The sequence below is a fragment of the Uranotaenia lowii genome, chromosome 3 (assembly GCF_029784155.1).
Source record: "Uranotaenia lowii strain MFRU-FL chromosome 3, ASM2978415v1, whole genome shotgun sequence".
Classification (NCBI taxonomy): domain Eukaryota; kingdom Metazoa; phylum Arthropoda; class Insecta; order Diptera; family Culicidae; genus Uranotaenia; species Uranotaenia lowii.
The window spans coordinates 158,112,387-158,138,295 of NC_073693.1; the positions used below are offsets into that span (position 1 = coordinate 158,112,387).

At 38.6% G+C, this 25,909-nt stretch overlaps 2 protein-coding genes across 2 annotated transcripts; both read right to left on the reverse strand.

Moving 5' to 3' along the window:
* Nucleotides 1-6,982: 6,982 nt before the first annotated feature.
* On the reverse strand, nucleotides 6,983-14,839 carry LOC129755434 (rhythmically expressed gene 2 protein-like). The gene is made up of 3 exons (XM_055751930.1): nucleotides 14,516-14,839; nucleotides 14,373-14,455; nucleotides 6,983-7,565 (listed from the first exon to the last, which is right to left on the reverse strand). The coding sequence occupies exons 1-3, from the start codon at nucleotides 14,671-14,673 to the stop codon at nucleotides 7,006-7,008; spliced, it is 801 nt and encodes a 266-aa protein (XP_055607905.1). The 5' UTR covers nucleotides 14,674-14,839; the 3' UTR covers nucleotides 6,983-7,005.
* A 3,768-nt stretch (nucleotides 14,840-18,607) lies between these two features.
* Nucleotides 18,608-23,507, reverse strand: LOC129752769 (uncharacterized). The gene is made up of 2 exons (XM_055748539.1): nucleotides 19,022-23,507; nucleotides 18,608-18,678 (listed from the first exon to the last, which is right to left on the reverse strand). Exons 1-2 carry the CDS (start codon nucleotides 23,505-23,507, stop codon nucleotides 18,608-18,610), a joined length of 4,557 nt encoding a protein of 1,518 aa, XP_055604514.1.
* Nucleotides 23,508-25,909: the final 2,402 nt, after the last annotated feature.

Here is a 25,909-nt window from a genome sequence, read left to right on the forward strand (position 1 = left end):
ATTCAAACTGTCATGTTTTTGGATTACTTTTCTCTTAACATTTGAAACCTTGAATGAAGGCGAATCTATTATAAGTATTTGGAGTAAAAATTCAACACAATCACAAATTATTTAAAATTTTAGTTTATGATCGTAAGATAAGAAACTGTAATCCAAACAGTTAAATTTAATTCTGAATTTTATTGTTAATTTATATCAATATTCTGAATTTGGCTTTATGAATCTGGATATTCAGTTATATTTGAACGTAAATTTAAAAGCTGATTTTCTTTGATCTTGATTTTATTTTTGTTGATCGAGTTCAAGTGTTTATATTCCTAAACTCACTCGTGCTTGATAGATTGTTTTTTTTATCTGATATCTGGTACGTTTTTTTTGTATTTTTGGGTAGTTTGCATTTTTCAATGTTTCCTGATCCTCCAATCCGTTCTTATGATAGTGATGCTATTTACTTGGAATCACAAAATTGATAACATTCAATTCTCAAACTGACTGGATAAATTCCTAACATCTTTTAAAAATCAACCAAAAATAAATAAAGGTGATTTTTTTATCAGTTTGGTGTTATCAAAACTCATCCTTCTATTGGTGTTATCAAAACTCATCCAAAATGATTTGGTAATGGTAATGTTTTGAGTCTATCGAAAATTTTACGCGAGATTTCATGATAAAATGCAAAATGAGTAGACGATTCGCGTAATATATTTATATAGATTTTATTATTCATCAAAATAAGACGATTAATAATTGTTTACAATTCTCTTCCGGATTAGGTTTTATTATACTCTACCTCATCCACCTCCAATTTACTGCATTCAAAAAGCCGCCATGAATTCCTCGCCCTTCAGCGTTGCAGCTTTCGCTTCCGGAGCAGAGAGTGCTCATCGGAATGGTACTGTCAACGATGGATGTTCAATTGTGGATTATCAGCGATGTCGGTAATATCATAATGATTTATCGACAGACAATAATGATCACTGATCACTGATAGCGTAGAAAATTTATGGGTTAGAGTGTCACATGATAACAGCTCATTTCTGATCGGAACCGGATATATACCTCCAGAAAAAAGTTACGACTGTTCAATCATCGATTTGCACGTTGACATGCTATCAGAGGCTAGACTACGATACCCTGCGTGTAATGTTATTCTTCTTGGTGACTTCAACCACACGCAGAGAAAACTTGAATTTTGAAACGAAACAAAAGGCCTGTTCAACAGGCAATTGAAATTGGTTTCAATCGATTTCGATTGGTAAATTGTTGTTCACTCAGCCAATGTTTTGGTCGAAACTAATCCAATTGACGTTCAATGAAGCCAATCGGAATCGATTGAAATCAATCGAAATCGATCAAGCTCGAGAGCAGGATTCGTTTCTATCGATTTCTATCACACTAACACAAATGCAGTTGTTTTCTGTCAAAAAACAGCTGATTTGGTTTGTTGTGAAAAATTATTAGAAAGAAATGAAAGTGGTGTCATTCGGTGCGGTGTTTTCTGTCGTGTGCTGAGTCGGTGGTGCGGTGCTTGTCGTGCTGAGTCAATTGTGCTGGTCGGTGGTGCTGCCATGCTGGGTCGGTGGTGCTGTGCCATTCATGCTGAGTCTGTGTTGCTGTGCCAGGTATTCTGAGTCGGTGGTGCTGTGCTAGTGGTGCTGGTCGGCGGTGCTGTGCTAGGGGTGCTGGTCGGTGGTGCTGTGTCATCAATGCTGGGTCGATGGTGCTGTGCGGGCATGCTGAGTCGGTGTTGCTGTGCCAGGTGTTCTGAGTCGGTGGAGCAGTACCGCAGTGAAAGTGATGTCGGTCGATGAGGTGTTGCTGTGCTGTGCTGTGTCAGTGGTGCATTATTTAGGAGCATCTTTCAGTCTAGTTAAAAACCACTTTAGAAAATTAGTTTCATGTGAAATTTTACTGGTAAAGAAACACACACGCCAAGAAAAGTGAACGCGCTTTTTTATTAGGCACTCCTCAAGCGGATTTATCTATGGAATGTTAAAACAATTATGTAAATAGTATACTTAAAATTAAATAAACCATTTAATTCGAATTCTAAATTGTTTATTATACTTTTACTTTCTATGGGTATTTATCCGAACCGGATCCATCAACTGTGATTCCACAAATTTGCCCAATGCTCTTCCCATGCTGCGTCGTTTATTCCTCCCATTCTGCTTCCAATGCAGCCTCCTAGGAAAACGTCCTCATGCGTGTTGTCTTTTGGTCCGGACTCAAAGGAAGCCTCTCCCGGAGCATTCCCGCCTATGTGGGCGGATCCCGTTACTTCTGGGAGATACCAGTGTCGAGAGTATAAGTTCGGTGCCGCTATGACCTGGGCCAGGACCGTCGGGGTGATGTACCTTCTTCGGCCAGTTGGACACTGGCCTGCAGCATCAAAAATGTCACCAATGGCTGGCAAAAATATAAAATAAATAAATAAATAAAATAAATAGGAGGGTTTCTGTTTGTCAGCGTCACGGGTATATGATAAACTTTTTCTTGAAGAATTTGAACTCGAGCTGACGGTTATGCAGATCCTGTAACTGTGGAAATCAGTTTTGTCGCATAAGGTGTAGACCCGGCACATTATCGAAGCCGGTTCCTGCTGACCTATTCCAGGCAGTGTTGTTTTCATAACATTTCACCTCCCGGATCCTATTATTTCAAATTCTAAAGCTGTAGGGCCATGTTACAAATATGCTTCCAACTCCAGGATGGCCGTTCTTTGTCCCTCGAACACACCAGGATTGTTTCCGTCCGCCGATATTGAAAAAATGTAGAATTACAAAACAAATTATCTAAAAACGATTACGATTATGCTTTTTTTTTATAAGAAAATAATCCCGAAACCTCAAAGTGCACAGCCAAATAAAAAATGAAAACAAACTAAGCGCATTAGTATTAGTGTCTGACTGTTCATTCAGCAGCCTGATTGAAATCGATCGAAGTCAATTGGAAAAAACAGCTGATCAACTGTCAATCCATTTCAATTGACTTCGATTGAGTTTCGTTGAACACACCTAAAACTGACTTTGATTCAAAAAAATCATTTTTTCGATTCAATCTCCTGTTTTCTTTGAATCAATGAATTATGGTTTTGTTTCAAATAAATAATTTTTGAAAGAAAGAATTAATTTATTGAATCAAATAATTTTGGACTTTGATTTTAAACAAATTCTTTGATTCAAAAGACATTTGTTCAATTGCATTTTTATTTGGAAACAAAGTAAATTTTCTTTCAACCAAAGAAAAATGTATTCAATGCAAAGGAATAATTTCTTAAAATAAAAACTTCAAACTTAGAAGGTTTTTTGCATTGAGTAAAAAGAAATTTAAAACGGTTTGGCTGGTCGAGTAAATATGTGGATCAGAGTTAGTTAGTTAGGAGGATTCAGGATAAAGTATGGTAAGTTTATGTTAATTAAAGAATGAATATTGAAGATTTTCAATAAGTGCTTGAAATTTTACAGGACCACGGCCGATAGATGGTTTTCCAAGTCCCTGGATGCCTCAACCGAGGTGACGCTGCTCCAATCCAGCGATCAGGTCCACGAAAATTTAAACCGGATGATTCGATTGAAGTGAACCAGTGTGTGACCCAGTGTTTCATTTATATGTGAATAAAAATAAATTTTAAATTTGAAATCCTTTCTTTTTATTATTCGAAATTCCTAATAGGAATTTCAAAACAACAGAAAATAATGCTTCCAATTGGAATAAATAGAAAATGGTTCAATGAATAAAGGCTTTAAAATCTAAATTAAATTACCTTGTGGCAAAAGAAAGCAACTTTGAATCAAAAGAAACTGTTTTTTGTTTCAAAGTATCAATATTTTGAATCAAAGATTTTTCAAAAGAAAAATTCTTTGAAACAAACGAAAATGCATTTGAAACAAAGAAATTTTTATTTATCCCAAAATCAAAGGAAATTTTCCTTTGTTTTCGCTGCACTTTCCTTTGAAATAAAAAATCTTTTCGCTGCGTGCAATCGCAATTGTTTTGGATTCCTGGCCAGAACAACACCATGGTGTTAGATTCTGCCTCAGTGATAAACACAGCTAGTGCTTCACTCTTGGATGGAACGACGCTGAATGAAATGAAACAGCGAAACGGGATTCGAAATTCTCAAAATCGAACGCTGGATTTGGTTTTCGTGGATGAATCTAATCTGATCAGCCCCATAATCGAGGCCAGCAATGTCGTCGTACCTATAGACGTGTACCACCCTCCTTTGGAGTTCGAAATTACATTCCCGAGTCCTATCGCATTTGTTGAGGATTTCGATGCAACAGCTCGTGACTTTAATCGCGCGGATTTTGATGCTATGAACCGTGTTCTGTCTGAAGTCGACTGGTCCAATATCCAAAGTTGCTTTGACGTAGATGTAGCTGTTAATACATTTAACGCAATTCTGGATGACGCTTTCGATCAATCCGTACCCTTGATGCGACCTCCTCTTCGACCTCCTTGGACTAACGCTCACCTGAAACGATTGAAAAAGACACGTTCGAAATTGTTGCGGATGTTTTGTAACTCCAGATGCCCATTTGCGAAAATCAACTTGAACGCTGCTACTAAACAATACCGAATATATAATCGATTGTGCTATCGCCGTTATGTGGAACGTACTCAAAGCGAGCTTTGTCGAAATCCAAAAAAGTTTTGGAAATTTGTAAACTCTAAACGAAAGGAGTCCGGGCTTCCAGCTATCCTCAAATTAAAAAATCGCATTGCCACGTCGCCTGCTGATAAATGTTGCCTTTTCGCGACGCATTTCGCCAGTGTCTTTTCAGTGGAATCGCCAACTGCCGATCAATTAAACGCCGCTGTTACACGATTACCCATCGATGTGTTGGATCTGGATGTTTTTGCTGTTCGCGAGGAAATGGTTTTAGAAGCTATCAATAATTTAAAGAACTCCACTTCAGCTGGTCAGGATGGAATACCGGCATGCGTATTGAAAAACTGTCGCGCTTTGTTGGTAAAACCACTTACGCGAATTTTCAATCAGTCTCTCCAACAGCAAAAATTTCCTACCATCTGGAAAAAATCGCTTATGAGCCCAGTACATAAAAAAGGTGACAAGCAAGATGTTCTTAACTACCGCGGAGTCACATCGCTAGCTGCCTGTTCGAAAGTATTTGAGAGGATCGTCAACGATGTCATGTTTTCAGCTTGCCGGAACTGGATCTCTGAGAATCAGCATGGATTTTTTCCTAAACGTTCGGTAACTTCAAACCTGATGGTTTTCACATCCTTCTGCATATCCAACATGGATGGCGGGAAACAAATCGACGCGATATATACCGATATTTCGGCGGCATTCGATTCTGTAAACCATGATATTCTCCTGAAAAAATTGCATCGACTTGGCTTCTCCGAACGATTGTGTGCATGGATCAGAAGCTACCTAACGGATCGTCGATTGGCTGTAAGAATTGGTTCTGCTGAATCCTCTGACTTTACTCCAAAGTCTGGGGTACCCCAAGGCAGCAATTTGGGTCCTTTATTGTTTACACTATTCTGTAACGACATTAATTTTTTGCTCACTGGATGTGGAGTTCTCCTATACGCGGACGACCTGAAAATATTTTTAGTCATAAACAACCAAGCTGATTGTTATGAATTGCAACGATTCTTGGACACAGTTGTGAACTGGTGCGCTAATAATTTACTTGTTTTGAGCGTAGCGAAGTGCTGTATTATCACATTTGGGCGTATGAAAAATCCATTCATGCATCACTACAATATTCTGGGCGAGCAGTTGCATCGTGTTGACGAGATTAAGGATCTTGGCGTTTTATTGGACAACCGTATGACTTTTAAGCGTCACTATTCTGTGGTACTCGAGAAGGCAAATCGTATGCTGGGATTCATTATGCGTTTGAGCAAAGAATTCACTGATCCGATTTGCTTGCGAGCCTTGTATTGCTGTCTGGTGCGTTCAATATTGGAATCTGCGAACCTGATATGGTGGCCGTTTGAAGCTGCATGGACAGCGCGTTTTGAAGCAATTCAACGTCGGTTCGTTCGTTATGCTCTTCGTGAGCTACCTTGGGAGAATCCATTAAATTTACCTCCATACGCACATCGATGTGCCCTGCTTGGACTTCATACGCTGTCGGATCGTCGCTCCATCGGTCAATCGATGTTCGTGGCAAAGATTCTTCGGAACGAAATTGACTGCTCCTGGATACTCTCTCGCTGTAATATTTATTTATTTATTTATTCTCTCTGGAACCAAGAAGCACGCGATATGGCAGCAATGACCCTCTCCGTTCCGCGAAATTATGCTTTTTACGTTATTTTAATGTCTTCGACTTCAATGTATCCATTTCAACTTTTAGACGCCACATTGAATCTGACTTGAGTGACCAACTAAGAACTTAGGAATAGTATCATGTTATGTACTAATAATATTAAGTAGATCATTAAGACACCTACATGTGTCAGATGATTTTATATTAAATAAACAACAATAAACAACAATAATGGGCTAACAGGGAGTACATATTGAACATGCTAAGGTTCATCTCGCATTTTAGCTGAACGGTTTATTAGCACTCCACAACTCGTTCCTTATACCTAGAACGATTTTTATTCCGATTTCTCCGTCATGATAAAATTTCCGCGGTGAAAACCGGGAGAATCGAAATAAAAACAGTTGTAGACATGCATGCTATGCTAAGTGTGATGCATTTTTGAGTTATTGACAAAGAAGGATATATTCTATTTTCAACTCTGTAAACCGGGCTTTATGTAGAGTCGTCGATCAGAGAGAACAATTTCAAAAGTAATAATTATAATTTTTAATGCTCAAGGTTGAAATTTAAGATTATAACCTTTGTCTAGAAAAGTCGTCACACATCTTTACTTAAAACAACGATATCAACATTTTCTGGTTTAATTGGTATTGAATGATAGATCCTCTATATTGACAGCAAACATAACATGGGGTAAATTTCGACACAAGACATATGAAAAATTAAGATTTAAAAAAATATTTATTCACCATTTCATGTAATCGTTAGATATCTTTTTATGAATATCAAAAAGACTAGAAAACACGTGGTTGTCGTCAACGGTTTGGCCATACTTGCGAGATAGCTCTTCGGCCGACTTTTCATGGAGCAACAAACCGTACCAGCCGGCATTCCGAGCTCCAAAATAATCCGTCACCGGTGTGGCTCCAATATGCAAACATTCATGGGGATGTAAGTCGGGCAGGTCAGCAGCTTCCATTGCGGCACTGAATATTTCCTTAGATGGTTTCATGTAACCCACGTCATAGGAATTAAGTACGAAATCGAAGTAGTGGTTTATTTTCATATTTCTAAGCAAAACATCTAGGCGGGGGTCAAAATTCGATATAACTCCCAGCTTAAACGGAGGCTGTTTGGATCCATTTGATTCCACGTGTCGCTGAAGTTTTAAGTAGTTTAAAAAGTCCACCGAACCGTAGCAATGCTGCCAAAAGCCGCTAGTTTTGAAAAATTCCATAAAATGAGCAGTCATTTTTTGAATTTTTTCCTCAGGAATGTTATGTGTTCCATTCTCGTTGAATATCCCTGAAAAAAATATTTAAAAAAATTAAAATATACTAAAAAAGATAAGAACTGTGTTTATTGTTGTTGTCTAAAATTACGTAAGCATAAGTTTTGCATTCAATTGATGCTGATAAGGAAAATGTTATGAACTTGTTGTTAACACATGGTTTTCTCATTGAATCGCTGTCACTGACCCAGATTGAAAATTTCATGTTCATCGTTGATGAACTGCCTCACACTTTTATTAAATGTTAATATTTGCGCTCCCAATAAATTTTCCGTTAACATTTATTTCAAGAATTTTGAATGTTTTGGTTTTCAAAAAGGTTTTGTTGCTAACTGAAATAGGCTTGGTGAAGGTATACGTAGCATTCTTGAGAATTATAAGGCAGGTATGCAAGTTGAAAAATTTAAAGAATAAAACATTAATTTTTTTTTTAATTCTTTATTTGAAACGGCTCATACCTTTAGGATTTAAGGAGCCAAACTTGTTTTGTTTGATTACAATTGTGAGCTTATATCTAGTTCACTTTTCGAAGAAAAAATTGAAAATAGATAGGGAAATGTGAAAATAAAAAGAATTATAGACGAAGATCAATAGCTTTTAGGAAAAGATATACTTCGAACATATAGTCCAAGTCTATCACAGCCAGTATCGCGTCTAAGGAATAATGATTGGACATGAGGCGGGAAAATATACGAATAAAATCCCGACTCAAGTTCAATCTCTTAAACCATGGTTTAAGGCATGGGTGGCCAAACCATGGCCCGCGGGCCACATGTGGCTCGCGACCAACTTTTTGTGGCCCGCGAAGCTTATTTTGAAAAAACCATGTTCTAAGAATTGATCGATTTTCTTGGTCCGCGTATATCATTAAGAAAAATATATCTCAATCTACTCTAACCAAATTCAAAACAAAGATATGAAATTCTCTTTAAGTGATATAAGCCAAAGGAGTAAAAGTGTTTAAAAACATATTTCGAGAAAACACGCTTTTAAGTGGTTGTACTCAATTTACCCGAAAACCATTGCCCAGAATGAAAAATCCCCAGAATTCCAATCGCCAGAAAGAACCATTCCCCAGATTTTTTTTCCCCAGACGAACCATTCCCCAGAAAAATTTTCCCAGAAATTTTTTTCACCAGAATGAACCATGTGCCAGAAATTTTTTCGCAAGAAGGACCATTTCTCAGAAAATTGAAAACATTTATCCTTACTAGAAATTATTTAAAAAAAAGGAATTGTTACAAAAAAAAATGGGGTTTAATAACTTTATTCTTTTGCGGCAAGGCCGCAACCAACGAGGATGAAGGGGCTGAGGCGGCACAAAGCCGCCGAAGCTCCCAAATCCGAGGAGGCCGCCGACCCGCCGTCGGTAGCGGCGGCCCTAAGACATTGGTCTAGGTCTGCCCGGGCTTCCTAGGTCTGCGTGAAAACTAGGGGTGATCCCTTAGCCCCGTCCGCCACGCGACAGCGTGAAGGACAAAACGTCTTTCAAGTTCAAACGCGCAGCGTGAGGAGTCGGATACCAAAACGGTTTTTAAAGGACCATGGTAAGCATTGAATCAATTAAAGTACCCAAACCATAAACAAAGCACAATATTGGTTCTAAAATAAATTTAGTTGGAAAATTTCAAAGGCGTTGTTTCATTTAAAAAATCATTTGGAAAAAAATAATTTCGAATCATATGAAATATTCAAGAATTCATTAGAAAAAAAAACAAATAAAAATATTAGGGGAAAAAATCTGGGATTTGTGCCATTCTGGTAAATGTTCCATTCTGGGGAAAAAAATTCTGGGAAACGGTTCATTCTGGGGAAAAGATTTCTGGTAAATGGTGCATTCTGGGGAATTTTTTTCTGGGAAATGGTTCATTCTGGGGTTTGATTTCGGGTATTTGTCATTCTGGGAAAAATTCATTCTGGGCAATGGTTTTCGGGTAAATGGGATACAATCCTTTTAAGTTGTAGTGTTTGCCCATTTCCAAACATTTTTTGAACATTTGCAATTTTCTTTCGAACGTAAAAGAATGCGAATATAATTTTGAAAATCTAAAAAATTTAACATGGAGAATCGTTTGGCATTATTTACTCAAAATCAATTATTTTTGCTTTTATACCTCTATGGCTCTGCGGGCCTCATATAATTTTACAAAAAAGGATACCGTCACTGTATAAAAAAAACAATTACCATTACAATTTTTAAATTATCAAAAAAGTACGGTATTCGACACATAATCTGTTAATTCCATCACACATTTTCTAATTTTTCTTCATTAGGTTTTGGTGACTACATACATATCATTGGTATGAGGAGCATTCAAGCGGACTCTAGTTTTAATATTGAGGAGTTTAGATAGCCTCTGAGAAAAGTAAATCGTATCGAAATCGTAAAAAGTCACCGAAGCATATTAACATAATTAAAGTTATAAATTTACAACAACTTCAACCATTTGTAACATGAATTCTTTTTCAACAACGTTGTCATCCATCCAAATTTTATATCTTTTGTAAAATATGTAAAATATCGAAAATTTACTATGAAAATTTTTCCTATTTGATATTGTTCTTATAGCTTTATCAGGAAAGGGTATATTTATGAACGTTAAACCAAATCCAAATATATTTTAATTGGCATCTTGCTCTGTATTTATGAAGACCAATATTGAAGAACGAGACAGAATTTAGAGTTGAGTAGTAAAATTCAACTAGAACCGGTTTCTTACTGACAAATCTCTCAAAAGAACGATTTTTTTTAACAAAATTTTGAATGGAAAAAGGTGCATTGATTAAAAAAGACTCAAATTTGTATTCTTCCTGTTCATAGAAGACTTTCCAAATTCACTTGTCAAAGCGAGACATTGAAAAATTGTAAAGAGTTGGGTTGAGTTGAGGTTGAGGTCAGTACCTTGAAAAATCAATATTCAAGATATAACTAGAGTCCGTTGAAAAAAATTTTCTTTTAAACGTCAAATGCTTGTTAACGCTACTTTTTTTTTTCAACAATACCATTCTGCGTTTATTTATTTGGCTATCAATTTTTTCCTAAGAAAAAGGTGAACTTCAAAACTTTGGAAGATGGGCGTTCTTTGTTTATATTGAGATTTAATGGATTGACGTACATACATAAGTTGGGAGCGATAATTCATTTCGTATTGCGTAATATTTATACTATTTTTTTAATCGAGTAAGATTTGTAAAAATATGCAAGTAACTAAAACGACTTATTAAGATAAATCTATACTGAGGTTTCCAGAATTTTTCCAACACGTATCCGAGCCGAAAAAATCCAGATTATTTTCATCTAAAAACCTGGCAAAGTCCGGGTTTTTTGATTTTTAAATTGTCGACCAAACCTCGAGGCAATATCGAAAGCAAATCAGTAACAAAAAACCATGAAAAAAATATCATCAAACGTTATCAGCATATTTTAAAACCTATTTTAGGCATCTACAAAACCTTCCATGATTTTTTTCTGTTCGATTTGGCAAAAAAGATTAATTAATCCGAGAATTTTTCAATAAAATTTGTATTAAATATCCGGGCAAACCAGGATGAAACCGGGCAATCTGGCAAGCACAACCTTTACTCGATGGCAAATGTTTTTATAGCGCTCTCAAAAATCTGTCATTATTATTTTTTTGAATACACCTGAAAATTTATTTTTTGGCCCGCCAGCCAATCTCATTTCTGAAATTTGGCCCGCCTGTTGAAAATGTTGGCCACCCATGGTTTAAGGCTTACCCTTGGGATAATCGAGTGGAGCCACCGACCTAACTCATCCTCGTCCCATTTGCGCTGCCAGTTGACAAAAAAGTTTCATCGAACTAAAAAGTTAAATTCGTTGAAGGCGATTTCATCATATTGAGCAATGCGAGGGAACCCAGGCAAAGGTGATATAAAAGCGACGTTTTGATAAAGCACTCAAACTAATCCGTATCTTCTTGGTTGGAAAAACTATATAAACAAAAAAGTTAATTGGATAACAATTATAACGGTTTCAACATTTTGTCTCATCATCACAATTTCCCTCAACCTAATAACTAACTAAACCCTTGGAATAAGTTTCCTGTCAGCATAAACGAGTTCTACAGCGTCCTTTAATGAAAGTAATTATGCAAAATAAAAGATTTAGGATTTCATGAGTTTATAAAGGGGAAAGAAGATTTTTTTTCTAGTTTGGATGCACCCGAATAAAGTTACAAGCTGTCAATCTTAGTGTCATATTTACATGCGGAGAGCACTTGTGCCATTGAAACAAAAGAAATACGTTTTTGAATTAAGGTTCTAGTATTCTTTGAATGTAGGGGAGATAAGGGCATAATGGCCACCTTAAGGAAAACGCTTATTTAACCATAGAAAACAGCTGTAATATGTGAATTACACTATTGTTTCGTGTTCGAACACTAAAATAGTCTATTTACTAGTTGGCTGAAACTTGAAAAACTAGATCAAAACGTTTAAAAATCCATTTTTATAAAATTTTTCTAGACGCTGAAAACCAGTCACTGTAGGGGCATAATGAGCACCCAAGGGGGGGGGCCTTGGGGTAGAATAAGCACCATTAATCAGGGCACGATGAGCGTTTTTTGCCGGGGAATCTAGCAGCGAATTCAACTCGATGATGTCAGGTGAGTCGTAGATTCATCAAACAAAGCAATAACAAAATAATTTAGGTCTGTTTTTAGAATTCAAGCAATTCACACACGCTCAATGGAAAAAAAAAATCACCTCGAACATAAATCGAACTCTAGTCTTTTGATTACCTCGCCGACACCTTACCAATAGGCCACATCGTCAGGTGTAAACTAGTCAAGCTGAAGCTCTATAATTCAGTTGACTACATCGAGTTAAATTCGCTACTAGATTATGTAGTGAACACGCTCATCGTGCCCCGATTAAAAGTGCTCTGTTCGCCACAAGCCAACAAATTTAAGTAGAAACGTGTTTTAAAATTGATTACAGTGAAAAATTAAAAATTTTATGATGGTGAAAATTGAGAAACAATGTGTACATCAAGTTGCAGTGCGTACATTATAGATCAAGATGATTTAAAGGTCACAAGAGCCTATTTCGTGGTGCTCAAAAATTATAATATTTTCGTCACTTGAGAACGTAGCTGGTTTTTTTAAATATCTCTGTAAAGATGATAAGGAGATGCCTTTTTTGTGAAAAAATAATACTATAGGAAGTAAGAAACAAATCCTCATGAAAATTTATGTAAGAAAATACGTACTTTAATAGAAAAGAGGAGTGCTCATTATGCCCCGGGTGCTCGTAATGCCCTTATCTCCCCTAAATCTTATTTTTTTTTTTTTTTCAATAAGAAAGACAATTATTTTAAGTTCATGTACACAAATTTTGAATTAATGTACAGTGCTTGAAATCAAAAGACAATAAATTCTTTGATTTCGATTAAATTTTCTTCGAAACTCATAACCATGGAAAAAATAATGGCGGAAAATTCTCATAACCATGAAAGATTTTTGGCGAGTTTTCTTTAAATTTATCTGAAGTAAATTATTACAGTTTCAAATAAGTTTTATGTCACCTGTTCAGCCGACGACGATTAGATCTAAGAAAAGTATCGAATTGAAAGCTGCGAAATTCCAAGTTGTCCGATAAGGTCAACGCTAGCATGTATAAAAGATTGTACCTTCAATATTATTTATTGTTACACTACGATCTTAAAGTTGCCAGTGCTTAATTACCTTCCCTATATTTCATTCAATGTGTTTAGGGAAAGTATTTTTGTCATTCATTTGTGTCTTGTTATCTTAGTTTTCTGTTTTCCTCTCTTCTTTACAGGAAGACTTCCGGAAATTTGGTCCAGGATGTGAGGCTTTAAATCAAAGTATTTAAGATTTTGAATCAAAGTACATTTTTTGATTCAAAGAAAACCATATCTTCGATGCTAAGGAAAATGTATTTGAATCAAAGTAATTTTTATTTATCCCAAAATCAAGGGAAAAATCCTTTGTTTTTGCGGCACTTTCCTTTGATATAAAAAATCCTTTCGCCTTTAAATCAATAGTTCTAACGTTTAAATTCGCGTATATTACATACAACCAAGAGATGAATGAGAATACTTCATTAATTTCTCTCTGTTTAGACAAAAATGCAAATATTTCTTTTGTCATGTTTTAAGACAATAACAACATAGTGAAAAGTGTTTAGCATGATTAAAAACACTCGATGCACGTGTAAACATTTTTATGACTTGCACTTGTAAACATACGAACGAAAGGTTCCCAAGCACAAGTTAATTGCAAACAAAATTAATCAATCATATAAGTATGCACGATTTAATGAGTAGATTACTACCTCTAACTGTAAACACAACCTAAGATATAATAGCTTTTAACAAACATGAGACAGTTTCACGAGTAACGAGCTGTATGAATATGAAAGCATCTAGTAAAGGTGTGGGTGCAGATACACGATGAGCTTTTAATGATATTTCGTCTTGCCAGTACGTCCGCCAAACCTGTTTTTATACCGCTTTCAGGGCACTAAGGAACAAACCGATACCTACTGGAAAATAGTTCCGTCATTAAAATTCTACAAACCCGTTTCTTGGACTGTGAACAGCCTTGAACTGGTATTTGATATTTAATTATGTTAAATTAAAATTTCAACTGTTTTTCAAGCTCTTCTCAAAAATTGAACCCTCGCTATGATAGCCAAATTTCAATTCTTCAGCACGTTGAAATTGTTACATAATTATCAAATTTTGCGACCCAAAAGGTCAATTATTCCATTGCTTTGCGCCCTCATCAGCATCGATTGTAATACGGTAGCACTTAAATCGATTCACATCTACTCACCTCCAATCATCATTTGCCACCATTGCTTATAGCTTATCTTAGTCTTGAGTCCAAAATTGGGATGCAGACGGTTCATTTTATGCCTTTAAAGAAGAGTTTGATGCTTTTATGCATGATTTGAAGGATTTGAAAATAAAACTTACCAGCTCTGAACATAATTGGCCACTAGCTGGTTCTTATTATTACTGATGCCGAACATGGCACCGATTTCCCCATACTTCTTCCCTGGAGCAGACCGAATCTGTATCAAGGTATTGTGCACATCGAATGTAATTAATCGAAAACGCGACAGGCTACTCATAGTGACTACTTTCAATCGACAACTACCCAAACGCGCTGCTGATAGAATTTCACTACTCTATACTTCTGCCGGCCTTCCACAAATTTTAAACTGACCAGCCAACGTGGACGACAAATCGAATGCGAACAGGACCGAGACCAGATAGAAATTGAAAGCTGTCTCAGCCTGGGATTGGACAGCTAGCTCAAAAACTTTACTTTGAACGTTTCCTTATCATCTTTCGCGTTCGTACGTTGATGTCTGATAACATAAATGTATTCAAATGCGAAGTGCGAGGCTAAGTAGTAGTACTTGATTAATCTAAGCTGGGCGGCAACGAATTCGGGAATCTTTATGTCCCGTCAATGAATGTTAGGCAGCTGAATGTACAAATACAGCAAGCTTTAAAAGTAATTTTATTAATTGAGAATAGACAGAAGATCGTTCTATGTCAGTCATCTGTCGAGCAAATAAAGAATTCATGTCTGCATGATTATATTTTGAACGAGCCCCCTAAAATCAGTTAATATGAATGCAAAAGTAAAACACAAATACATATTTGGAGAAAACCGGCTTTTCTGTACCGAACAGATGCGTGATTAGGCTTGAAGTCAAATAAATATAAACCGTCGTCGGTCAAACGGGGCATCATGCAACAGCGGGTTTAATACAACATTTATTTATCCCAACACTTATTTATTTTTAAATTTAAGTGAAATTTATTCTAGTTATCATCTAACGGTTACAAAATGACGATGAAATAGTTTTTCATAAACTTGTGTGTGGGACTAACTTTCTTCAAATTTAGGATTCAGAATCATTCACCCAAAATAATTTAGAAATTATTGTTAAGGTATTTGTTCAATTATATCTGCAACCGATATCGTAGCATTTGGTTTCATGTGTTACTATAAAGAATATTGCAATGTTTGCATCCAGTATTATTTATTTTGTTAACATTATGCGCGAGTTCTGTTTGATACCTGAAATTCACGTAGATTTCACGTGATTTTCATGGTGGCAAAAATCTATGTACATTTTCACGTAGCGTTCATGTGAAAAGTTTTTTCGGTGTACAAAAACTTTTTTATCTGAAAATAAGCAGCACTTTTCATATTTTATTTAAGACAATACTAACTACTCAACTAATATGCAATGTTAATAACTATGGTATGAAGAAAATATCGTTTAAGTTGGATTATAGATCTTGTTTTTCGCTGGGATCTCAGTTGAATTGCCCTATACACCACCTTTTTAAACTCATTTGTCCAAAGTATACAATGATGAAAGTTTTCATGAGTTTTCAAATTTTTAAAACAAGTATATTTGTAATTACACATTGGTTTTAAACGCGCTATCAAATCCGGCATTTACATGTAGGACTTAATTATGTGTTAACTCGCGAGAACCGTGGAAATTCAACGTGCTTATGGCAAAAATCAGAGAAAATAGAAGTCATGAAAGAAAAAAAATTGAACAAAATCAATCCACGTGAAAATAAAACTTAAGAATAAAATCAATCCACGTGAAAAAAAAACCTTACACCCAAAATAATTTAGAAATTATTTATACGGGATTTTTCACGTAAACTAAGCTTTTGTGGCATCACATCGCTTCTACGTATGCTTTGTAGTAACTACTGTACTTCCATATAACTGTCACATGAATTTCACGTAAAGTCTAGGTGGATGGGTTTGAATACATTTTTTGCCATTTTCTCAAGCATGTGGTGGTATTTTCCTATTGGAAAAGGGAATTGTTGTCAGTTATCTAACTTGATTTTGTCTGGATGCGGCAGCTCAAGAGCATTCAGCATCGGAAGACGAGCAGTACACCACAAAGGACGTCTTGCGGGTCCCAAACACGAGCCTCTGGAGCAAAGTGGTAAGTGTGAATTGTTTTCCCTTTCGAAATTTCATGCAATTTATGCTGTGGTTTGTGTTTTTTCCAGCTTAGAATAAAGCTCCAATAAATCCATGGAGAAGACGAGGAAGAGCCGTGAGAGGAAGCCCAAGCACCAAGTCGTCCCGGATGGAAGTTAGTTTCTACTGATCCTAACCAGGTAAATTATTTATCAATTTGATGATTCTATTTTTAATTGTTAAATATTTTCCATGTTTTACAGGATTCAACAAACTATGCAGCTCGATGGAAAGAAGTTCCAGAATTGTGTTTAAATAATGGGTTTTAAGTGTAGTGACAGTGTGACGAATATGGTGGTAATGAAAATAAATCTCATTTTTGATTAAATTCAATTTGTTTTCTTTTAAATTATCAGAAATCGAAACGAAGAAAATAGAAGTAGAAACCCATTTAACACGTTGACGCGTTAAACATACCTGAAAACCAATTTTGCTAGCGAAACGCTTCAAACTGAAAGTTTATTATAAGTATTATTGAAGCGACTTAAAGTTATTCAACTTACATTAATAGTTTTCAGGTATGTTTAACGCGTCAACGTGTTTGCTGATTATGCCGGGAAACAGTTAGGAAACCTGACTTTCTAATAAATTTCGGTTAATACTATTTACCAATATTTTAACTTGAAATCTAACCTGCTATGTAGCGGAACCGATTACAAATCAACGGAACGGATGGAATAATAAGAACGGCAAGCTAAATATTCGGTAACAACTATAGAAGATAGAAATTAGTTCACATTAGTTCACATTTTTTCATTAATTTGTGTGATTCACATTTGTTAACCTCGAAGTAGCCACGTCGGAGAAGTGTGATAAAGTAACCAAGGAAACGACGGCGATGTCAATAGGATGCCGGTCGTCGTTGCGTCTGTCAAATAGCCTCTGCGTCCGCCCCAAATAGTTTCAAGATTCGTCACGATTGTTTGGCGGCGTCTCGAGGTACTCTCAAGCAGTGCACCCAGTTCTCAACATCCTCCCCCCCGTAACGCTGGCCACCGGGTTGCCTAGGCCCAGGGTTTCCCCTTGTTGTACGTCCAAGACTGCCAATTTAGCGACCGACTGCCTCGTGAGCCCCTTATTTGTCAGGACGGTAGCTTTACGAATACGCCCATCAGCCCCGTTAATGACTTCATGTACCCGACCCCGCGTCCAACCGTTTCTCCGTGCTTCATTGACGATAACGACCAAATCTCCAACTTCAATAGGCTTTACATCGTCGAACCACTTGGTACGACGCGTTATCGAGGGTAGGTATTCGCGCATCCACCGTTTCCAAAATACGTCCAGCTGCTGTTGAATTTGTTGCCAGGTATTGCCTATCGCTTTAGCGTCGTCGGTTGCTTTCTCCGGTTTCTGCTTCACGCCATCAGAGCTGCCGAGCAAGAAGTGGTTGGGTGTCAGAGCTTCTTGTTCTTCCGAGTCTAATGGCAGATAAGTGAGTGGACGGGAGTTTACTATGCCTTCTGCATCTACCAATAGTGTGTACAGCGCTTCGTCATCAAGCTTAAGTCCAGCGCAAATGCTCGCGTCCAAGGCTGTTTTAACAGAGCGTACCATGCGCTCCCAGCATCCGCCCATGTGAGGAGTTCCAGGAGGTATAAAAACCCATTTCGTGCGTGCATTCGTGAAGGTGGATGCCATGTTCAAATGCATCTGTTCGATTTGCTTCTTGAGGATGTTATCCGCGCCACGAAAGTTCGTACCATTATCCGAATGGATTTCTACTGGTGCTCCGCGTCTGCCGATGAACCTTCTTATGCTCATTATACACGATTATGTGTTAAGACTGTGCACTATCTCAACATGTACAGCGCGAATTGTCAAGCATGTGAAGAGAGACACCCATCGCTTCACCGAACTTCTTCCGACTTTTACAAACAATGGCCCGAACAGATCTAGTCCAACGTAGCTAAATGGACGGATGAACGAAGCCAGTCTAGCTTCCGGTAAGGGAGCCATTCGAGGAGTTTGAGGTTGTGGTCGGTAGACTTTACAATGTTGGGATCTTCGGGCTATTTTCTTTACGGTTGGTCTTAGCTGTGCAACGATGAAGTATTGACGAATTTCGTTGACGACTGTCTCCGCGTTACAATGGTGGTATTTCCTGTGATAATAGTCTATAATCAGTTCGGTTACGTAGTGATCCTTGGGTAAAATAACAGGAAATTTTAAATTTATCGCTAGGTTTTTTGCTGCTCCGATTCTACTATCTGCCCGAATCACGCCTTTTTCGTCCAAGTATGGAGAGTGTTTATAGAGAACGCTGTTCTTAGGTATGGCGGTTTTAGTCTGTAGCGGTAACTTTTGATTGCGTTTTAAAATTTCAAACTCTTCTAAAAAACATTGCTGTTGGCATAAACGGAAAATTGCATTTTCTCCTGCGCTGAGCTCTTCTTGACTAAGAAATCCACTATATCTGTTTTCAAATAAACGCAAATAATAATTACCATACCGGTAGACGTATGCCATCGTTCGTACCAGGCGTTCCCATTTTGAGAAGTTAGTGAAGGTAACTACGGACTCCATAGCAACAACTGCAGAATGCACACACGAAACTCTAAGTTCTTCGGTTGTCGTTTTCGGAATCTTTGGTTGGGGCCAGTCCTCTTCTGGTCCCCACAGAAAGTTCGGGCCTTTGAACCAAGTATCGTCCGACCAGAGTGGAGGTCCTTGTCCCCATTTAGTAGCATGATCTGCAACGTTGAATCGTGATGGCACCCATCGCCATTCTGACACGTTTGTCGACGATAAGATTTCTCCTACACGGCATGCCACGAACTGCGAAAATCTACGGTGATCCGATCGAATCCACGCCAGTACCGTACTTGAATCTGACCAATATACAACACGCTGTGCTGCGACTGAATGACCATCGGAAATGAACTTCCTCAGACGCGCTCCTGTTACAGCAGCTTGCAGTTCTAATCGCGGGATAGACCAGTGTTTTAGCGGAGCGACCTTATTTTTGGCCGCTACAAGAGTACATTCAAACATGCCAGGACCGCTGGGGATACGAAAGTAACCGGCTGCAGCATAGGCATCCTCGCTGGCATCTACAAAGATGTGTAGCTCCATTTGTTGATAGTGGACTCTGGTCACTTTATCGAAATAACAGCGTGGAATCCGAAGCTTAGATACGTGTTCGAATTGATCTGTCCACCGTTGCCACTTTTCGAAAGCCTCATCCACGATCACCTCGTCCCATTCAATCCCTGAGCGCCAAATGTCCTGAAGCAACACTTTACCATGTAGAATAAAGGCCGCCAACAAACCGAGCGGATCGAAAAAACTCATGAGGCAACGTAGAACTTGACGCTTTGTTGGTCGGTTTCTCAGCTTAATTATGTCATGGAGTTCTTGCGGAAGTGTTGTAGAGTACCCCAAAACATCTTCTTCAGGTAGCCAGTGCATTCCAAGAACGCGTTCGTAGCTCCGTAACTCAAGATCTAGGGTTTTGGATTGTTGAGCCGTACTCTCTCCTAAGCTCACAAGTACATTTGTATCATTAGACCGCCAACCTCGTATGTTGAAGCCACCAGCTGCATGAATCAACCGAACTTCCGAAGACACTCTTGTAGCCTCTTCAGATGTCTCGAAACTGTCCGCGTAGTCATCGACGTAATGTCGCTGCGTAATTCCTTCAACGGCTCTAGGGTAACTATTTCGAAATTCTCTAGCGTTCTTGTTCTTGACGAACTGGGCGGCTGCTGGTGAACACGTCGCTCCGAAGGTGGCTACGTTCATCACGTAGATTTCGGGTGAACTTCGAGGATCTGATCTCCATAGGAAACGTTGAGCTTGCTGATCTACCGGATCGATCATGATTTGGTGAAACATTTCAGATATGTCTGCTGTCACGGCAACTGGGTACTGGCGAAAGCGGAATAGGATCCAGGGAAGTGGAATCAGTTCATCAGGCCCTTTAAGTAGCATGGTATTCAAGGATATTCCGTTAACTGTAGCGGAAGCGTCCCAAATCATTCTCACCTTCTCCGGTTTTTTAGGGTTTACGACCACACCTAGTGGTAAATACCATGTGCGTCTTGGATCAGAGTTCCTTAGCTCCGTTTCTGTCGCTAAATGCGCATAACCCTTTGCCTGGTAATCTTCTAATTGTTTCTTTAAATTTTCTAGTAGACGTGGATTCTTAGCCATTTTACGTTCCAGGCATTCCATGCGTTTCACCGCCATTGGGTAGCTATCGGGTAGTTCGAACTCATCGAAACGCCAAAGAAGTCGAGTTGAGAATCTTTCACCTATTCTGTGTGTTGTTTCTTCCAAGATGGAACGGGCTCTTTTATCTGCTTCGGATTCTAAGGTAATTTCCGTTGTCAATCCTGCATCTTCTTGTGAGATGAAATTACGCACCATCGAGTGAAGAGTTTCATCTTTCAAACATTCACAAGCGTGAAAGCTAATAGACGGGATATTTGATTCACTTTTAGCTCCACCGTAGATGCACCAGCCCAAGCGAGTTTTTGCAGCCTTTGGTTCATCCGATTGCCCTTCCTTGACTCTCAATGGCACGGTCAGATGAAGGTTGTTCACGCCGATCAAGATCCGAGGGACTGCATTGACGTAGCTCCCCACCGGGAGTCCTTTAAGATGTCGATATTTGTTTGCTAAGTATTCATAATCCAACGTTTGTGTCGGCAATGACAATCGTTTAACCGTACGCGTTTCTTTCATGTTGGTTTTCTGCTGGTTTATTCCGGAAATCACAAGATCGACAATTTCAGAATCCTTTTCTATGCGTGACATATTGCCGGTCCACTGAAGGCAGAGTGCTTGAGGAGTCCCTTTTATGTTCAATTCGTTGACAAGTGATTCCTCAATCAGCGTGAGGGACGATCCTTCATCGATGAAAGCAACGGTGTCGATGGACTTTCCGTTACCGTACACTGTGATAGGAATTATTCGAAATAGACTCCCACGTTCCGAACTTCTATGAGACAGTATTTCGCCAGAGGCAGCTGGTTGAACGGTAATAGGAGTTTGGTTCTGCATTCCTGATTGTGATCGGCCTGAATCTCTAACTGTCGACGAAGGATGCGGCGGATTCGGAGAGGAAGAGGGGGTGTGAAGAAGGGTATGATGGCGATAGTTGCAACCGGAAATCCCACATTTGTTTTGGCTTCGACACGATCTCTTCCCATGGGCAAAAAGACAGATACGACATATCTGTGTAGAGTTGATTAAGTTCCAGCGCTCTTCTATATTGGACAATATGAAATCTTCGCAATCCCTCAGATAGTGTTGACCAGCACATTTCGGACATCTTTTTCCCGGATGGTATCGTTCCGGTGGCAGCTCCGTGTGCGCATGAACTGTGCCACGTTTTATTTTATTTGTCTCCTTCTTCACTGCTACTCCACTGCTCGGACAAACTTGACTCACTGTTCGCGCTACGTTATTCATGAAGGCACCAAATGTTTTTAGATTCACTTCGCTCAAACCTTTGCAATGTTTTGCCCAATCATACATCACATGCGCGGGTAATCGATTGACGAGTTCGGATAACAGAGTGGGATTTGAGAGATGTTCATGCAGATGGGCGGCTTCTAGATGGCCACTCAAACTTTTAACGGCCACACCATAATCGACCAAAGTCTCAAGACGATCCGGTTTTGGAGCTGGAATTCCACGAATTTTTTCCAGAAGTTCCTCTAACAGCAATTCGGGCCGTCCATAAACGAAGCGAAGGGTTTCCATAATTTGGGGAACACACTCTGGCTGAAGCAAATCGCTTCGGACAGCTTCTAAAGCAGGGCCCTTAAGGCAACGCTGAAGGCGAACTAAATTTTCGGCTGGGCTAAAGCCACAATTAAGAGTGGTATTAATAAAGGTACTAATGAAGATGGGCCACTCAGCTGGTGAACCAGTAAATGTAGGCAAATCGCGGTTCATTACCTGCCTAGCAGCAAGTTGAGAAGGCGTTGGTTGGTACGCGGGCAATAGATGGGTAAAATTTATGTGTTCATTTGGGCCCAGCCCAAGTTGTTGAATTAGGTGTGATAGGGGCTCACTTTGTTGGCAAGGCAGTGTATTTTGGTCATGTGGATGAATAATTGGAACAGTCTTACCTGGGACTTGTTGAATCATCTCGGAGGGAAGAGAACACTGTTTATCATTCGTTACATGATCCTGAACTTGGCTGCGACTGGTGTCCATTCCCGCTGGAGTTGAGAGGATTCTTCCGGTACCTCTGGCTACGGCTGGATGCATTGGGCTAATATCTATTTGCGGCTGGTTGAACACCGGCGGATGTGCCACTGATAGCTTGGGTATCGTTCCTGTAGAGCGTCGTGGAGTGAACTGCTTCGGATGTGCTTCGGAAGCATCGGGTTGAATGGCGCCGCTTGATTGCTGCTGCTTATCCTTTTCCGGTTCCATAATTCCGAGCTGTACACTGACCGGGTCGTCTCGACGGGAAGAGTTTTCCACCCAGGTTTCGATCCTCTTCCTGCGAGATCGATGACTGATAAGACTACGTACTTCTTCTTCTTTGTCAGAGATGTGGTCTTCTTGCAAGAGCTTAAACTTGCCATCGATATAGTCTTTTTCAGCTTGGATTTCTTCCAGCTGAGATTTGAGGCGATCTTCTCGTGCCTTTTCGCGAACCTTGCGAGCACGACGATCCAGTGCGCGCTGTTCTTGTAGCAGCTGCAGCTGGAGTTTCTTCCGTCGGTTAAGTATGCTGGACGTTGTAAGCAAGGAACTTTCACTGATTGCCGGTATACAATTTCGGCAACTCCACCGGCGATGAGCAATCGATCCAGTAACTCCTGCACACAGCTGGTGCCACCAACTTTGACAATTGTCACACTGCACCAAGTTGCTCCATGAGTCGGGCTTCTGGCAAGCAACACAACTGCTTTTCTCGGAATTTCTGGCAGGGGTTCCTTCCTGACCCTCGTTATTTGATCCAGCCATATTAATTTTGAAGAATGTTGACGGTGGGCGTTACAAAAAACCAATTTTGCTAGCGAAACGCTTCAAACTGAAAGTTTATTATAAGTATTATTGAAGCGACTTAAAGTTATTCAACTTACATTAATAGTTTTCAGGTATGTTTAACGCGTCAACGTGTTTGCTGATTATGCCGGGAAACAGTTAGGAAACCTGACTTTCTAATAAATTTCGGTTAATACTATTTACCAATATTTTAACTTGAAATCTAACCTGCTATGTAGCGGAACCGATTACAAATCAACGGAACGGATGGAATAATAAGAACGGCAAGCTAAATATTCGGTAACAACTATAGAAGATAGAAATTAGTTCACATTAGTTCACATTTTTTCATTAATTTGTGTGATTCACATTTGTTAACCTCGAAGTAGCCACGTCGGAGAAGTGTGATAAAGTAACCAAGGAAACGACGGCGATGTCAATAGGATGCCGGTCGTCGTTGCGTCTGTCAAATAGCCTCTGCGTCCGCCCCAAATAGTTTCAAGATTCGTCACGATTGTTTGGCGGCGTCTCGAGGTACTCTCAAGCAGTGCACCCAGTTCTCAACAAGAAGAAAGAATCTAAATATCATTCCGATACTAAACTCATTTCACGTAGCTTTCATTTTCATAAAACGTTGAACGCATGAAAAATTCACGTAAGTTGCACGTGATGTTCATAGAACAAAATTCCTATTAGGGGAGCGTTTACTTATTTTATCCGTACAAATTACGTGAAAATCAATTGGATAAATATTATGTAGTTTTTCACGTAGCAGCAACGTGCCGATTATTTTGGGTGTAAGGAACTTTTTAGCAAAAACTTGTACTTTGTGCAAACCAAAAACATATTTTATGACGGCATTATTTAGTTCAAATATCATTTTTTTTTTAATGGCCCGCCACACTCCCCCACACCAAAAAAACTCAAATTGAGCCTCCTGGTAATGGACACATCAGTTCTCGGCACGTCTGGCAGCTAAGAGAAAAGAAATTAAGATCGCCTTCAAAATTTACTCATGCCGAGAACTCATTTTTTTTTTTAATTTAATGTGCGTGGTAATGTAACTTTAAGCAAAACAAATAACACTAAAAGTGAATCTCAGTGGAAAAGAAGTTTCCTTTTAAGAGATCCACTTAGAAAAAAGGGAATTAAATTAAATAATTAAATAACTACTTATACTTAGAGCACCTGTATCCGTTGTCCAAACAGCCGGTTTAGACCCAAACTCCGACCCGAGCAACCGCACTGGTGATCTATTATACCAGTTTCAACCCAATTTTTTTTAGAGCTGGTATAAGGATTGATCCAAAACTGATGAGATTTGGATCCAATTTGACGCAGTTCTAAACCGTTTGACAGTTAATGGAACACGAGTGCAGTTGCCAGTATTTTCATTGAATCGGATCTAATTTCTTTGGTTCAATTCTTGTATAAATTAGACCCAATAATAGACCACTAATACAGATGCCCTTAGAGCACCTGTATCCGTGGTCCAAACAGCCGGTTTAGACCCAAATTCCGACCCGAGCAACTGCATTGGTGATCCATTATACCAGTTTCAACTCAACTTTTTTTAGAGCTGGTATAAGGATTGATCCAAAACTGATGAGATTTGGATCCAATTTGACGCAGTTCTAAACCGTTTGACAGTTAATGGAACACGAGTGCAGTTGCCAGTTTTTTCATTGGATCGGATCCAATTTCTTTGGTTGAATTCTTGTATAAATTAGACCCAAGAATAGACCACGAATACAGATGCCCTTATACTAACACATAGAATTATAAGCAAAAAAAATTAAAACTTATAATTAGGATTGATTAAGGAAAATATATAAAAAGCTGGTTAAGTTGTTTGTCGCGTATTAGCTAATATTTCTTTAAAAGATTGTATAGATTTGGTCTTAAAAATGTTCCGACTATTGGTGTTTTTAATATGCTCTGGAAGGTTGTTATACTTTGTAGGACCTATAAAAGAAATTCGTCGTCACCGGTAGTGAACGTCAAATTCTGTAAATTATTAGAGGAATTTAAGTTGTCAAAGACAAAAAGACATGTTTGTAAATCACATAGTTGCGCTAACGGTAAGATATTGTGAGATCTGTCAGAGTAAAGTAATTTGGAGGAATACCAGCTGGGAAGATTAAAAATCAATTTTAAACATCGGTTTTGTAATACTTGTAGCCGAGAAAGCAAGGATAATGCTGCTCTACCCCATACAGCTACTAAATAATTTAAACGAGAGTGCACAAACGCGTAGTAAAATTTTAAAATGACGTGACGCGGTACAAATTTTTTCACTCTCCACACACAAAATTTTCGAGGCCGGAAATTAGCAAAATTTTGCTCAAATTTGACCAGCTAGAAACTTAGCAATCAATTTA